Raw genomic sequence first — 15,686 nt, 5'->3', positions numbered from 1 at the left:
ATCTTTTTGTGAAAAAAAAATGATCAATGTTGGAGGTAATGGACATGCAATTACTGTGATTTGATCATGATACAATGCAGTCCCAGCTACTCTGCTTTTGACTTTCAATCTAGCTCCCTGTTGAGCACCTGGGAAAGCAGCAGAGGATGGCCCAAGTGCTTGGAACGTTGACACCCAAGTGGGACTTTCAGCCTTTTCGTATCAGCCTGGGCTAGATGTTGGCCATTTGGGAAGTGAGCCAGTGGATGAAAGATATGTCTCTCTCTTTTGCTTTCTCTCTCTCTCTGACACTCCACCTCTCAAATGAATGAATGAATGAATAAGTAATTCCTTTGGAAAAAAAAAAGTCAGTGCCTCATAAATTTATACAATTCTTGTATGTCAAAAATAACAGCAAAGGAAAAAAAAAACTTAGAATGTAAATGCTTCAGCTAAGCTTGTGATTAAACTTCTGAAATTCAACTCCGAAGAAATATCTGAAATGAAACACTTTCTACACAAAGTGCTTAAGCATAACAGAGTTAGAATTTCCATGGGAACAGTCTCAAACTCTTAAAGGAGCCGAGAAGACAAAAATAAGCATGCAAATGCATTTATTTGCTTTTTGGTTTCTCTTCACCTCTGCCCCTCTGCCTCTTTGGCTGTCATCCTAACGAATGCTTTCAAGCCTCAGAGGGAGTTAAGAACAACAAGCGGCTGAAGGGAAGAAAGAAGGTGATCCGGCTCCCTTGCGACAGGAACCAATGCATGATTTTCTCATTCATCTGCTCTCCTTTCTCCACCTGCGCAATCGCCCTGTCTTCCCATGCTGTTTGTGCTACTCTCACTGTGCAGCAAACTTACCAGTTACCTGGCTGCAGGAGAGGAAAGGTAGCATGAAAACCAAGGTTGTCCTCTTTGAGCTATTGAATGAGACAATCAGCCCCATTTGTCGTTACTAATTGCACGAACAGCTCAAAGTAGGTAGGTTATAAGGCAAAGAGGCTTTGCCCAGATCATGGTTCCAGTCCACATGGCTGGTACCTTCTTGCTGGAGGAGTGTTGAAGTTAACAGGATGATCTGCGTGGTGGGACTGGAAGGCTGTGAGACATGGCAGAGCTGCCTTCTGTAACAGACTCGCTTCTCCCCCAGATAACCCGTTAACTTGCATCCACTCATCACACCAATGTGCCAGTTTTTTTTTTTTTTTTTATTAAGACACAGTCCTAATTACCTCTTCCAGATCCCACCTGATCCCACTCTCTCTGTTGTGGTGAGGATTAAATTTCAATTTGAGCTTGGGAAGGAGACAAAGCCACACATTCATTTACTCAATAGTGCCTTAGAGGCAGAGAATGCTGCGGGTAATGCCAACTCCCAGTTGACTAGTTTACAGGTACAAGATCACCCCGCTGACTAGTCATAAAGCCAGGCCTCACACAGCACCTTGAATCTGATATTTTCTCTGACTCTACAAACACACGTGACCTGCCCAAGCAATGAAGACACTGTGCCATGGCTACTTGCCTCTCTTCAACAGAAAAGAACTTGACTTTCTTCTTAGAAATGTCTGCTTTAGCATTACAAAGTAAAAAAGCTTACCCTTCCTCCACACTCAACTGCCAATATTGCTATCACTGCAGGCTGGGTGTCGCCCCCAGAACGGTGCAGCCAGGGCTAGCGGACTTCTGGCAACCGTCAGCGTGGCTATGGTTGACAAGCACTGCCCAGAACTAGCCAACCAATTTTGGATTGGTATGCACTGCTTTAAATTCAGCAATAGATGGCCTCCTAAGAGCCAATGTGACCTCTGCTAAACCTGAAAAATCAAAGCATGTCTTTTGGAATAAACCTATTACGGACGCACTGACTGTATTAAATAGCTTGTAAATGATGTTAGGGGTCCTAGCCAACATGTTGGGGTACAATAATCTCTCTCCTTAGGGATAAGCTGGAATCTGGTTTCCCTTGGGAAACTAGAGGCAAATGAGATTTGAGGTTGAGATGGCTCTACATGAGATGATCATTAAAAACTAGGAAGTGTGGAATGGAAACATGCAACCGCCTTGCACGACTTAGAATTACGGACAACTAGCAAAATTCAAGAAAAGAGGCTATCTCATGGACTTGGGAAATATGAGAACCAAGCAATCGGCAAGCAATTCATTCCATAATGAACAGAACTATGTACCCCAAGGTAATCTGGTGGAGAGCCATTCATTTAGGTTCTAAAACACCAGATTAAATACTGCCATATTATTGTGGATGAAAATTTTAAAAATGCAAATATCCCAAGTGATTGACTCCCTCTTGGATCAACTGAAAAAGTAGGGCATTATAACAACCACTGCTGATGTATTTTCTAAATACTTATCATATCTGGCCTCGCTTTAACAATTGGCATTGTTTTGAGGTAAAGAACCACGTGGGATAGGTATTGCTTTCTTAGGATGACAGATAAGAAATGTTTTTTTTTTTTTAAAAATAAAACTCAGCAAAAATGATAATTACTAGAATGTGATAGGGTTTTCCTCTAAACCTCACTTGACCTGGCCCTTGCACCCCTGTGCTGGCTCAGCAAGCTAATGGACTGGTCCCCTCTATAATTCTCCCATCAGAGCTGGTGTCAGCTCAGCAGTTTGCAGGGATGTAACCAGTCCTGGAAGGTTCAGCCTTGCAGGAGGTAGCCTCTACCTTCTGCTAAGTACAAAACAGACAGTAAAGTTGGTGAAATTCACAGAGCATCCGGGTGAGTGCTATGCTGGGTGAAAATGGTACACACCAATCATGCCTGTCAACCCTAGTTAAAAAAGAAAAAAAAAAAAAAGATCTGGGCCTGGCATGGTAGCCTTGTGACTAAAGACCTTGCTTGCACCCGCTGGGATCCCATATAGGCAGTTGTAATCCTGGCTGTTCTACTTCCCATCCAGCTCCCTGCTTGCGGCCTGGGAAAGCAGTTGAGGACGGCCCAAAGCCTTGGGACCCTGCACCCGCATGGGAGACCTAAAAGAGCCTCTGGGCTCCTGCCTTCAGACTGGCTCAGCTCTGGCCGTTGCGCTCACTTGGGGAGTGAATCATCGGACAGAAGATCTTCCTCTCTGTCTCTCCTCCTCTCTGTACATCTGACTTTGCAATAAAAATAAAATAAACATTAAAAAAAAAAAAGACAAAGCATCCGCTGTTACAACAGAATTAAAAACAGTCAATGCAAACAGAAGTTTTTAAAAATTATCTTTAATACAAGTGAATAGATTAGAAGTTTTGAAATGTTATAAAGCAATATACACAATGAATAAATAATTTGCACAGGAGAGTCATGTCTACATTACATAACACTGTCTAGTTCGGGAATACTTAAAAGTAAATCCAGTGATAATGGAGAAAGTCCATAAAAATGCTAACCTGCCTTCCCTTGTATGAAATTGTTCAAGTATAAAAATCCAATACAGTGTAAAATAGTATTCAATTTAGTTTAAGAATAAAAATTGCAAGTATTGCAGTTTCGGAAGAAAAATGTAAAGCAGCATTAAGAAACTACATAAACTACATAAGAATCGTGTTAAGGTAATGAGTTACTGATAAATGAGATTGACACAAGCAAAAAAAAAAAATCAGAGAACCATGAAACTAGCAGTACCTTAAAAAAAAAAAAGCCTAAAAACTAAAATAAACTAAAATGTGCTAATGTCAGAGTATTCTCGTCTACAGTGCACATATGAATTTAAATAAATCAAAACCAACATCTTTAGTTGAATAGGTTAATCTTTAATACGCTACATCTAGACCTACTAAATAACTTATGCCATGAGATGAATACATAATTTTACAGTGTCACATCTAAAGTTCCTTTCTTTAGAGTGCAGCATAGTAAAACGTAAAAATAAATATCTTAAATAGCATTACTATTAAGGCACAGGATAAACCACATTGTCGTTACCCTTTGAAGCACTGTCACCTCCGTAACTTAGTTTTCTCATGTACGGCAGTCGCTAATAAATAGTCTTAAATACGACTCTGAAATAGATACTAAAAAGTGTAAAATTATTTAAAAAGGGAGGAAAAAAAAAATGTCCTTAAGACAGATCTTAAGGGTTTAGAGTCTGCAAACTTGGCCTGCCTTTATGCCCACACCACGAGTCAACAGAATAAATAGAAAAAGACGGCTGTGGTAGGAGAAGCCTGACCCCACTCTGGAATCAGAATTGCTGACAGCAGCAGATACAAGTTTCCCAAAATCGAAACAGGATGGGGAGAGGGACGAGAACGTGACAAGCTCTTCATCCAAGCACGAGTGCTGTGTTCTTTCCAGAACTGCGCGTCACAGATTGTCCGCAGAGCTGTCGCGCCCATGCGTGCCACAGCCTTTGTTCCCACTGGCCCACGGGACAGATGAGAAAAGGGCTTTGGTGCCTGCCCACACTCGCACCCACCGCCCCGCTCCTAGATGGAGTGTTCGATGCCCATGGGGTGAGCCAGTAAGAACACGAGTTTCCTACTGGGACAGAAGCCTCCCAGTGTGTCTGCAGTGCTTTTCCCATTAAAAGAAAAAAACAAAAAACAAACAAAAAAAAACAAACTAAAAAACTTCTTGGAAAGGTCATTCTCGCTACATATTGCTCACTCTGTATTCCCTGGTTCAACTAGATTCAAATAGCAATTCTAACTGGAAAAAGGCAGTTTGCTTCCCTGATGCTATAAAAAAGAGCAAAAAATAAAAATCCGGTTACAAAAAGTGAAGTTCCCACGGGACTCCTGCCTTCCGTTCCTAGCGGCCTCTCCTGCACGAGATTCCTTGGGATTGACCTCCCAAAACTGCTCCATCCACTCCACGCCCCCACTCTCACGTCTCTCTTCTAGAACACTCCTTGGAATATATTAAAAATAATAATAATAATAGTTTTGTTTCACAATAGCACTGCTTGTTTTTTTTTTTTTTTTCTTAAAGCTGTTAAGTCAGTGTGAACTCTCCGATCAGCTACTAAAAATTGGGAAATTGGGAGGGGGGGGAGAGGAAAGAGTTGAACTCTGCTGTCCGGTCTACTGCATGCGGTCTGCCTGCAGCTGCTGAGGTTGGTACTGGCCGAAGGCGGCGGCAGCTGCAGCAGCTGCGGCGGCGGCGGCAGCTGTCCCAGGTGCAGCCGCGGTGATGGGCTGTTGGACGGCATAGCCGTAGCCGCCGGCGGTGACATAGCCTGCAGCAGCTGGCGACGCCGCGTAGGGGTACTGGTCATAGGCTGCGGCGGCGGCGGCGGCGGCAGCTGCAGCCGAGTACTGCGCGTAGGCAGCTCCAGTGTAATCAATGTAAGGTGTGGTGGAGGCCGCAGCTGCTGTGGGCTGCACGTGTGGAATGACCACTCCAGGCTGCACAAAAGCCTGCGGGTAGACATAGTGGGTAGGTATCCTGTTGAGAAACGGAGAGCAAAGTCAGGCGCTGGACACGCCCCGCGGGCAGCATTCATGGTACAGAGATAAGGCAAACTCAAATTTAGTGGTTATTTCTGAGCATAGGGTTGCCACAATATCTGCTTTCCATTGGTTTCCCCGAGAGCACCCTGGCTACTACAGCCCAGGTCATCGAATGCCCCTCGCAGAGTTCAGCAATAGAGCCGAGATGTGCTCCCTGCCAGAATTTATCCTTCAGGATGATGGAGAATCAATAGATAGGATTTATCCAGTTTAGAAAATCGAATCAAGCTCAGGAGTGCTCCGCATGTCACATGCCAGTCATTTACACCACACTTTGGCCATTATGGCTCTGTAACAAATTTGCCAAAGGCGGGGCGGGGGTGGGGGAGTGGGATGTTAAATACATAGAAAAAAATTCTGAGCTGAGGGTGCCGGATTCAAACATGATCCGTGTGGTGGCAGGGACCCACTGGCCGGCACTGTCATCAGCGTTCACAAAATCCGCGTTTGTTATCATGGCAACCCTACTTGAAATTGCTAGGCAGACTCAGCACACATTAATCTCTCTGCAACCTCAGTCACCCTTATTAAAAATAATCATAAAAAAAAAAGAAGCAGGCGACAAAATTAAAAAAAAAAAAAAAGAATTTCAAAGTTCACAAGTGTGTAAACACAGCAGAGACACACTTCTCACACGGACTTGTAGTGCAGCTCACTGTGGCCACAAGGCTGTTGTGGGAAGCCACAAAACGCTAGGAACATTCACGGCAGTGATTCCCCCACAATGCGCAACACACTTTTTTTCCCTTTCTTTCTTTTTTTTTTTTTTTGTTTCCCCCATAAAAGTCATAAGGATACAACAGTCAAACCTGTGGGGCTAGGACGCCACTGAGGGTGAGACGGCTCGTTTAGGTCTATGCAAGACAGACAGAAGGGGTGTCGGGGTGTGGGGGAGGAGACGATGAGGTTGGGAGGGGAAGGGAAGGGCCAGGCAAACACAACCACGTAATTCTAAAAATTAACAGAAACGTCAAAGGATTACATCATCAGCAAACTTCATTTTTTTTCTGCACATTTACTAATGCTTGTTTTATAGCCTCCCAATCAACAGAAATAGATGCCAGGAACAGATGTCTCTTCAATCTATCCTACGAGTCAATATTTTGTACCAATCAACAGTATGATTATAGGTTATCCTGCAAGAGTTCAAGAAAGGGAGACCAAAATCAAATACCTTTTAAAAATGATACATTCACAGCTCGCGCACAAGGCAGACGCCAATGACCTCACATGAAAGTTCATTTGGTCGAAAAATAAATCGTAAGGAAAAAAAAAAAAAACTCATGCATCCCAAACTCTCACTCTTGCCCACGAAGGACGCTCCTGTGAATATCTGATTTATTTTCATCTTGCTTTTACAGTCTTCCACGTGTCTAAAAATAGCACACTACAATGTGAGCTGGTTGCTGGCAAAGCCAACCGGTTCAAACACCAGCAACCATCTTCAAATGTGCAGGGATTCAACGCTGAAAAAAATCACACAGACTTTTCAAAAACAGAGACTTTGCCATCTTTCTGGAATTCTCCTGAAAGCACCATCGAAACAAATGCCCACAGGAAAAAAAAAGACTCATTTGTCACTGAGGGCATTGACCTTTGACCTCAGCGATAAAAATACACTCCATTTTCCTAAGCTCCTAGATTAGGTTCCCAGCGCTGGGGAGAACCAGGCATCTTGTCAAGTGTTTCTGAGGACGCAATGGAGACGTTCCTAGCCGTCAGAAACCAGATGCCTGGTCAGGCACACACTGAGAACTGCCCTGCAGGGCAGGCGACAGGTGTCGCTTTGTGGAACAGTGTCCACTGTGGAGCCGCCACGTCCACTGCTGTGCAAATGCGGGACTCCTCTTTCCTGCCTGTCTGCCTGTGATGACGGACAGCGCTGGCTGCAGCCTGGCTATTTTTGACCCTGTCATGCGACAAGGGTTTCCAGTGGGTAAAATGTCTTTATAAGGCCAGAGTAAAACATCTATCAGCCTGGCATGCCAGCCAAAATGAAGCTCCCTGATACGGAACCATTAACCCCTCGAACTCCCCGAGTTCCAAAGACGACTTGGTGGTTGCTAAGGGTTGTCTCTTTGGAGGCAAGAGCTCACCCAAAAATAAGTGTGTCTGACACAAAAGACGGAGCACGCTCTGCACGGCTGCGTGAAGACTGCACGGAAGAGAGTTGCTAAGGAAACTTCTGTCCCTGCGTTCACTTGACGGGAAGAACTCATTCGGGATTCGACAAAACCAACCAATTAGAGTGGGAGATCAGACGCCTACATCAAGTGGTCCAAGGTTTCAGAAGATGTCGGGAAGGCAAATGCAAACCTCGGGCCTCTTAAGGCTCAGCGCAGAGTGCCGAAGATCCCAGGGCAGCCTTACAGCATGGTGTAGGCAGGCGGGCAGGCGGGGAGGCATCTGAGGAGCTGGGGGCCAGGTGCTACTTCCACTCTCCCTACCGTGAACTCTTTTCATGAAGTGGGAAACCCAGCAAAGCCCTGTGGGATTCTCCTTCCTCTTGAACTGTTCATCTTGCCCTGTCCTTCCATCAGCCACAGAACACACGTGCCTAGCAGTTACAACAGCACAAAGGCAAGGAGATTATGTAACTTTCAGAGAAAATACACTGCATTCTCTCTTTTTCTCCCCATCTCTTCTGGTACCTCTGATATTATTGACTTAAAAATTTTTTTTTTATTTGAAAGACAGTGACAGAGAAAGGAACTAACGAGAGAGAGAGAGCGCTTCCATTTGCTGGTTCACCTTCCAGATGCCTCCAACCAACTTAAGCCAAAAGCCAGAAACTCCATTCTGATATCCCACTAGGGTGGCAGGATCTCCAAGGCACATAAGAATTGGATCGGAAGTCAAACAGCCAGGACTTGCACCAGCACTCTGATATGTGATGTGTCCCAAGTGGCAAATTAACCCACTGCACCACAAAGTGCACCACTCCCTGGAGGACTTGGAAAGCAGTAGTGCTTTGCTCTTCAACTCACCACCCAGACTACTGCTGGAGGCCATGTCTCAATCACCTACCTACCTGCTCCTTCCCTTGCTCCACCCCTAACAGCACCCCCAAACCCAGTGCAAATATCTTCACCCTTGGCACTTCCTATGCTCTGATTTCAAAACCTCTTCCCATGTTTGTTTCCATTTTTCCAATATTTGTTTCCATTTTTCCCTGGACCCTGGTCTCCTGCACTCCAATCCCCAAATCCTTGCTTTTGCTCACCAAGCATGTCAATCTTTCTGTTACTTCCACCTGTCACACTCAAATCCCATCCACTCCAGCTGAAACCCTGCCTACACACAAGCCTTCAGAAATCAGCTTCAGTTTTCATCTCACACTTTCCACGTGTGACATGGAGTAACCCTCTGTAGCTATGCATTGGGCAAAATTATTTCAGAAAGTGTTCATTTTAAATGGCCAAGACAATACTCTGTAACACAGCTCTCTTTCCTCCTCCAGCAGCCTGTAAAATCTAGGCTAACTTTCTTCCCACTTTCCTGACATCTCCTTGCTTCCTTCTCTGAGGCCACATGGACAGCCTTCCTTTGGTGTCTGTTCATGTCCTGGACCTTGGGAGAACTGTGTCTTTTTTGGCCACAGTTGGATGCTGAAGAATCAGGCAGTCCAAGAATCTGAACTTCGCATCAGACCCTAACACTTACTGGTCCCTGCCACTGGGGGAAGTTAATTAACCTCTCCGTGCCTCAGGTTGTTTATTTATTTATTTGCCCATGGAAAATACACTAACCTGTCTTCACCAAATACTTGTTGTGAGAATTCAGTTAGATAATTTATGCAAATCCCTTATCAGTATCCTACCCGTGGTGGATGCTTGGTGCGTGTTTGTTAACCCCGTAAGTGGACAGCATAAATATTGGCAACACTGGTACTACATTTAGCGTAAAACCTAGCACCTTAAAGGCATCATGACACGAAACGTTTAAGTGGATGCTCAGCTCGGTCTACACCAGTCCAGAAATTTCTACTCACAGACCCAACTGCCTTACATCAGACTACTGTGTTCTATCCCAAATCCCCTCAGGCCAAAGTTTTGTTTTTTTGTCTGAAGACCCAAACAAGCTTGAAGGTCCCTTAAGGACCGCATAAAAGAAGAATCTCAGCTGCTGGAATTTCAAACAAGGAAACGTAAATAATGCTCAACCTTTTTTCCATGCCTAAAATAAGCGCATGTGGAATTCAACTAGAATTTAGGAGGACCAAGAGTGATTTGCTAGGTATACAGTTTGGGAATTAGAGTAAAGCTGAGAACCCCCTTAAAAAGATAACACGCCTGCTTAGTCCCACCTGGCAGTGTCAACTCTGCCAAAAGTTCGGGGTTTGGTGCAATGGCTCATCGGCTAATCTTCCCCTGTCAAGTGCCAGGATCCTATATAAGCGCTGGTTCATGTCCCAGCTGCTCCACTCTCCATTTGACCTGCTGCTTATGGCCTAGGAAAGCACGGAAGGATGGTCCAAAGCCTTGGGACCCTGCACCTGTGTGGGAAACCTGGAGGAAGTTCTTGGCTTCAGATCAGTTCAGCTCTGGCCATTACAACCATATGGGGAGTGAACCAGCAGATGAAAGAGCTTTCTCTCTATCTCTCCTCTTCTCCATAAAATCTATCTTTCCAATAAAAATAAAATAAATATTGAAAAAAAGAATCACAAGTTCAAGCAGGTTAGGCCCACATGAATAATCATCACCCTTGACAAAGACAGTTAATAACCGAAGAGACAAAAAGCAAAGAGCTACCATCAGAACACACTTGGGTTAAAATTCCAATGCAAAACTTTTCATCATGGTGGGTCTTACGTCCACATGTCACTTTCTTCTTCAATCCCCAAAGCACCACAAGGACAGTCCCAATGTCCACAGGTAGCTCACAAGACCATCCTCGCACAGCGGACTTGTTCACACAGAGTCCTTCCTCTATGCCTTTGTTTGGGCTCACTAGGCCCTACCTACATCCTTCGGCTGTGCCCAGTCTTCCTTCACCTGGCCAAGGCATACCCAATGGTCCCATTCTAGATTAAGCCAAGTCTAGTCTCACCCTTTTCCCCCATAGCCTTGTCCAACTCTCCAACCCATCTATTTTCTATGACTCTGAATTCCTTTTGTACTTGAGACAATACCAAGTTATTTAGCAATTAGTAATTCCTGATGGGTTTGTATTATTTTTGCTTCCACATTAATGTGCAGCAATTTCCTCATTTGGCATCATCCAGAAACACAGTGAGAAACACACACGCACGATTATCTGTTGATAGATCCAGTTTTCTAACTGCTTGGAAGTGTGCAATCATGACTAAATCTATCATCACGTCTTCCAAGCTAAGTACTGCTTTCCAATCCCACCTAAAGCCTATTGCTGGCCTGGCCAAAGAAGTACTCACAGAAATAGACCCATCAACCCACCATTTCTATCAGTGTCCAGTTAGCCTGGGTTTGCATAGTTACGGACACATCAAACACCTTTACCTTCAATCTTATTGGACAGAAGATTCCTTAAGGGGGAAAAAAAAAACACAAAGAGGAGGTACTGACATATACTAAAGGAAGGGTTAGGAGGTTTTCTTGGGAATGAATAACATGACTATTCCAAGTGTTCTGGGGCCCAGCCTTGGGAACACGCTTGGTAGACATCCACATGGTCAGATTCCTGGTTAAACATGTAGACATTCGAGGGGCTAAGCTAGAAGGGAAACTGTTGTTCAGGCTGTAACACTCCATGAACAACCAGAACTTGTAAAAAGTTTACATCTTTGGCATGACGGTGATCAGATAGAGGCACATCACATGTTAGCACCCAGGATGGACACAGGCAGGAGGGGACTCTGCCACCGACACCGTGTCTGAGTGCAAGGGAAATGGGCACCTCAGGAGAGGACAGCTGGCAATCCCAGGACCCAGTGATGCCACACATGTGGACAGGCTGTTCCTCTGGAGCTCAGTCTGACAGGTGGGAGGAGGTGCTAGACCACTGACACCTGGCGGGTGCTGATGAACTCTGAAGAGGGCTGCTGAGTGTTCAACATTGAGAAGGCTTCCAAGGGGGATTCACATTGCAAAAGAAAGAACCCCACTCCCAGAAAACTCCCCATACAACAGAAACTTAGGACATGCAAGCAATGAATCTATATTCTTACAGAAAGAAATCACACCATTTAGCACTCACTACAAAAAAAAAAAATGGATATATATATATGTATGGTTAAATGGAAGTCACAGGCCACAGCTTAAAAGCAAGAAAAAAAAAAAGGCCCTTTGCTTCCCATGGCAAAGTCAACACTTCTTAACACCACCACCAAAACCAAAAGGCAAAGAGCCCCTTCCCCGAGGAGAGGAAACACTGTCGTTCCAGCTCTTTTCAATTAGGTCAAAGCACACAGTTTAGCTATCAACACCACTTCATTATTGTAATAAATCAAATAAAGCACACGGAGGTCTATTGGCTATGGTGAAAAGATAAAATAAAAACCAACATCAACATCCATGCATCATTAATCACCATCTGAGCTCGTGTGTTTGAGTCTACTGGTTACAGAGCTTAATTCCAAACAGAACTATTCCACCTCTTATCATGGTATCCTTCTCATCAGTTAGCTTAACTGTATACGAGCCCTGTCAGGTTAGAAAGAGATAAATCACATTGAGTCAAGTTGAACAGCAGTCATGGGGCTGGGGCACAATCGTCTCGGACACAAGTCCTACCTGGTAGGTTTGGATTGTTTGGTTTTGTTGAGCATAAGCTCAAAATGTGTCTGCTTTGGAGGCTGTTATACTTGGTCAGAAAACTTGACTCATCTAAAAGCATTGATAGTACCAGTAGGAAGATTACACAAATATCAGGATGTATGACCAGGAACATGCTGTGACATGATGATCTGATCTGTACACAATCAAGAGGCAGCTGAACAGATGATGGCTATGGTGAAACGCAGGAGGGCCTGGCTGACTTACCCGAAAGGTCTCTGAATGAGGGCCGGATGAAGCTGCTGAACGCCAAAGGCAAAACCTACCAACAAAACATAGCATACGGGTCAGTTGGCAACATGGTTAGGTTTCTGGGGTTCCCACACCTCAAACATCACCAAGACTTTCACTTTGGAAAGCTATTCATCCTCAGGAAATGTTAAAGAAAATATCTTGTATGTGTAGATACCCCTGAAAGAGTCAGTTTTGATAAATGCCATCACTGATCCCAAATGGATTTTTTTTTTAAGTGGTAACAATGCCAGCAACCAAAGGCCCACAAACCTCAACTGGCAAACACAGAGCAAGACTTTAGACAATCAAGCCAGAGAGAAATGTTCATGGAATGAAACCAAAAACAACACAACTTGACAATGAAGTTACATGTCAAAGATTCCTTCAATTTGGAATCTCATCCTATAAAAAGTCTTTGTGATTTGGAATTTTCTGGAATGTTCTAGACAACGCTCAGGAACACAAACTAAGTTTGTGGCTCGTATACATACTACGTATGGGACAAAGGTGTATTTCCTCACCTATGCCTATGCTCACTTTCTCAACAATTTCACCTTCTGTTAGAACTGTCCAGATGGAAAACGGTGAGCTCTTTCCAAAATTCCAGAAAAACACCACGGTGAAGAGCACATGCTTTGCTTTAACCAGTAAAGCTGTCTGCCCAAGGGAAAGATTACACTTGCTCAACACTCCGCTTTCAATTATTTGTGCTAATTGCAAAGGGCAGTGCCGTAAATAATCTGAGAGGTCCTATTGTTGCACAGACAAAATGCTGCTCCCTTTTGGCAATTTGCGGCTCTGGGCATGACTTCCTAGCAAATTATTTCTCATCTTTTAAGTACCCATCCTTTTCTTATTTGGAACCTGAGGCTCTTTTGAGTGGGGGTAATCTACTTCCTCTGGTTATTAATATTCTCTGATTCTGTGTTACAATTCACCATTGGACCCTCTCTCTCCCTTCTGCTGCCCCCACCCCCCCCATTCTTTCCTTGGCTCAGCCTTGAAGTCAGACTCCCTATTCTAAACACAGCACATGTGATCATAACATGAAAGAACATGCGAAGCAGGGAACCATGGGAAGCCCGTGGAATCTACTGATGAGTGATCCACGAGTGGTTAAAGCTGGGAAACCCGAGAGCAGCCTACAGTTTATGTCACACAGGGAGTGATGAGTCAGCCCAACTCTTGTGTGTGTGTGTCCCAACTGCCATTCCCCTCCAGCTCTACTTTTGTACACAGGTACATTCTGTGAAGAATATTTACAACTCTCAGTTTTTATCTTGAAGGCCCCGGGCACAATAACCAGCCACAGGTTCAAGTTGATGGAACAACCAGACAGACCACCTGGGAAGCCAACCAATTCTGAATGGGGAAATGGTTCTATTCACAAAACCGGGGTTCTGGTGGGTGCGGCGGGGAGGGGAACCAGCCGCGTCTCACCTGGTTGCATGATCCTTGGTTTTGCTCCTAAGTATGCGAGGTTCACGTTGGCCTTTCTGCCATCAATGATGGGGTTGGGATCCTTGCAGGCCCTCTCGGCGGCTGCCCGGTCAGCCATGGTGACCTTAGCAACATACACACACGCACACACACACAGATATGCAAAGCTTTCAATTCACCCCGGAAGGAGACCAAGGCGCACGTTAGAGAAGTCACTCATGACTGGGAAAAAAAAAAAAACAGCTCTAACTTTTTTCTTTCTTCTTCCTTTTTTGTTTGTTTTGCCTAGACCTCATGCCAGCGTAATGCCCATTGAAAGAGACAAGAAGAAGAAAGAGGAAAATGAAGGAGTCGATCTTCCACACCCTCAGGGCTCCCAATTGTTCCCCCCACACCACTTCAGCCCCAGAGTCCCAAGGGTGCTGGTAGCGGCCTAGCCAAGAGCTGGGGCCCGAATTCTTCCAACGCCTGGACCTTCTTCCTCGCTGCTGTCCCTGACCCAAAGCCAGGTCCCACGAGCCTCAGGGGCACTGCTGGCTTCCAAGTCAGTGCAGCCTGTCATCCACCCCCCTCCTCTCCTCCCCCTCCCCACCTAGCATGCCCTGACCACTGCAAACACTGGGGGCAACCACCCCAGCTATTGTCCGAGTGTCGGATTGGGGGGCTCCAGGGCTTGCCGAGCTCAGTTAGGCACATCCAAGCTCCAAGAAGCTCCCTGCGCTTGCTGGCTGGCTTGCTGGCAGTTCGGCCAAGAGCCACACAATTCTTTCTCTTTTAGAGAACCTACCCTTGCCATTACATAGAGAGGTCCCAGATCCCTTTTGGGGTGTCCCCGCCCTGTCCCAGCCAGAAAGCCCATCAGGCATTTTCACAAAGCAACAGCGCGCTCCGCCACTGGCCTCCAAGCCAGGGAAGGCCACTGAGCAGGGCTGTGGCTCCAGACCCCAAACCCAGCGGTCCTGATAACTTCCCTCGGGGGCCCCTACGTCCCTTACCCCGCCACCAGCCTTTCCCCACCCCCACCCGACATAATCGAGCGTGGGGTTCTCTCGGCAAGCAACAAGGCAGGCGCCGGTCCCCGGTCCCCCTCTTTGCTGCGCGCAAAGTTTCAGTTCGGCCTGGAGCGCAGGGAGCGGGGCAGTGTCTCCCACGCCCGCGAGGGGCTCCCAGCAGCCCGGCGCCCCTTGGTCTTCCCCGCCCCCTTAAAGCCCACAGGGCTTTTGGTCGCCCTCAGCCAGCACCCCCACCTCCCTCCACCCGGTACAACTTACAAATCCATAGCCCCGGGACTTGCCCGTCTGCCGGTCGGTGATGACCACCGCCTCCTCGATCTCGCCGAAGACCTCGAAGTACTTGCGCAGGCTGGCGTCAGTGGTGTGGTAGGGCAGCCCCCCGACGAAGATTTTGGTGTACGTCGTGTCCTTCTGGGTCGTGTGCATCTTCGCGCCCACCCCGCGGCTCGGGCTCCGGCTCCGGCTGCGGCTCGGACAGCGGCTGCGCCTTCTCCTCCTCCTCCTCCGGCTCCGCGTCTCCCGCAGCCTCTCGCGGCCGCCGGGGACCGAGGGCGAGCCGGGGGGCGAGGGTGACGGCGACGGCGCGGCGGGGGCGAGCGGCCGGGGGCGGCCGAGGGCGCGGGGCGCACGTCTTCCGAAGTCACCGGCAGCTCCGGGGACTTGACCGGGCTCTCTGCTCCCGCCCCCCCTGCCGGTCACGGTCCAGATTCTCTGGATCGCCTGGGTTAGGAGCCGCTTGGAGAGAAGCGGGAGAGCGCTTACTGCTAGAGAGAGAGAGAGAGAGAGAGAGAGAGAGAG

The 15,686-nt window shown here is 46.5% G+C and overlaps 1 protein-coding gene across 1 annotated transcript; it reads right to left on the bottom strand.

The window, feature by feature from the left end:
• Positions 1-4,617: 4,617 nt before the first annotated feature.
• RBM24 (RNA binding motif protein 24) lies at positions 4,618-15,318 on the bottom strand. Its single transcript, XM_040967637.1, has 4 exons — positions 15,147-15,318; positions 13,876-13,999; positions 12,409-12,463; positions 4,618-5,381 (listed from the first exon to the last, which is right to left on the bottom strand). The coding sequence occupies exons 1-4, from the start codon at positions 15,312-15,314 to the stop codon at positions 5,018-5,020; spliced, it is 711 nt and encodes a 236-aa protein (XP_040823571.1). The 5' UTR covers positions 15,315-15,318; the 3' UTR covers positions 4,618-5,017.
• Between the last annotated feature and the right edge of the window lie 368 nt (positions 15,319-15,686).

Source organism: Ochotona curzoniae, unplaced genomic scaffold (assembly GCF_017591425.1).
Source record: "Ochotona curzoniae isolate NIBS_2020 unplaced genomic scaffold, NIBS_Ocur_1.0 scaffold_461, whole genome shotgun sequence".
NCBI lineage: Eukaryota > Metazoa > Chordata > Mammalia > Lagomorpha > Ochotonidae > Ochotona > Ochotona curzoniae.
Note: the sequence above shows the minus strand (reverse complement) of the source record. Positions and strands in the feature narration are given on the sequence as shown.

Bases quoted from the DNA above. Each gene is read 5' to 3' on its own strand.
- RBM24 (XM_040967637.1), bottom strand. From the start codon at position 15,314: ATGCACACGACCCAGAAGGACACGACGTACACCAAAATCTTCGTCGGG. The intron at 14,000-15,146 runs GTAAGTTGTACC...TATGTTGCTAAG, and splicing joins AGTCCCGGGGCTATGGATTT to GTCACCATGGCTGACCGGGC. The intron at 12,464-13,875 runs GTGAGACGCGGC...TTTTGTTGGTAG, and splicing joins ACCAAGGATCATGCAACCAG to GTTTTGCCTTTGGCGTTCAG.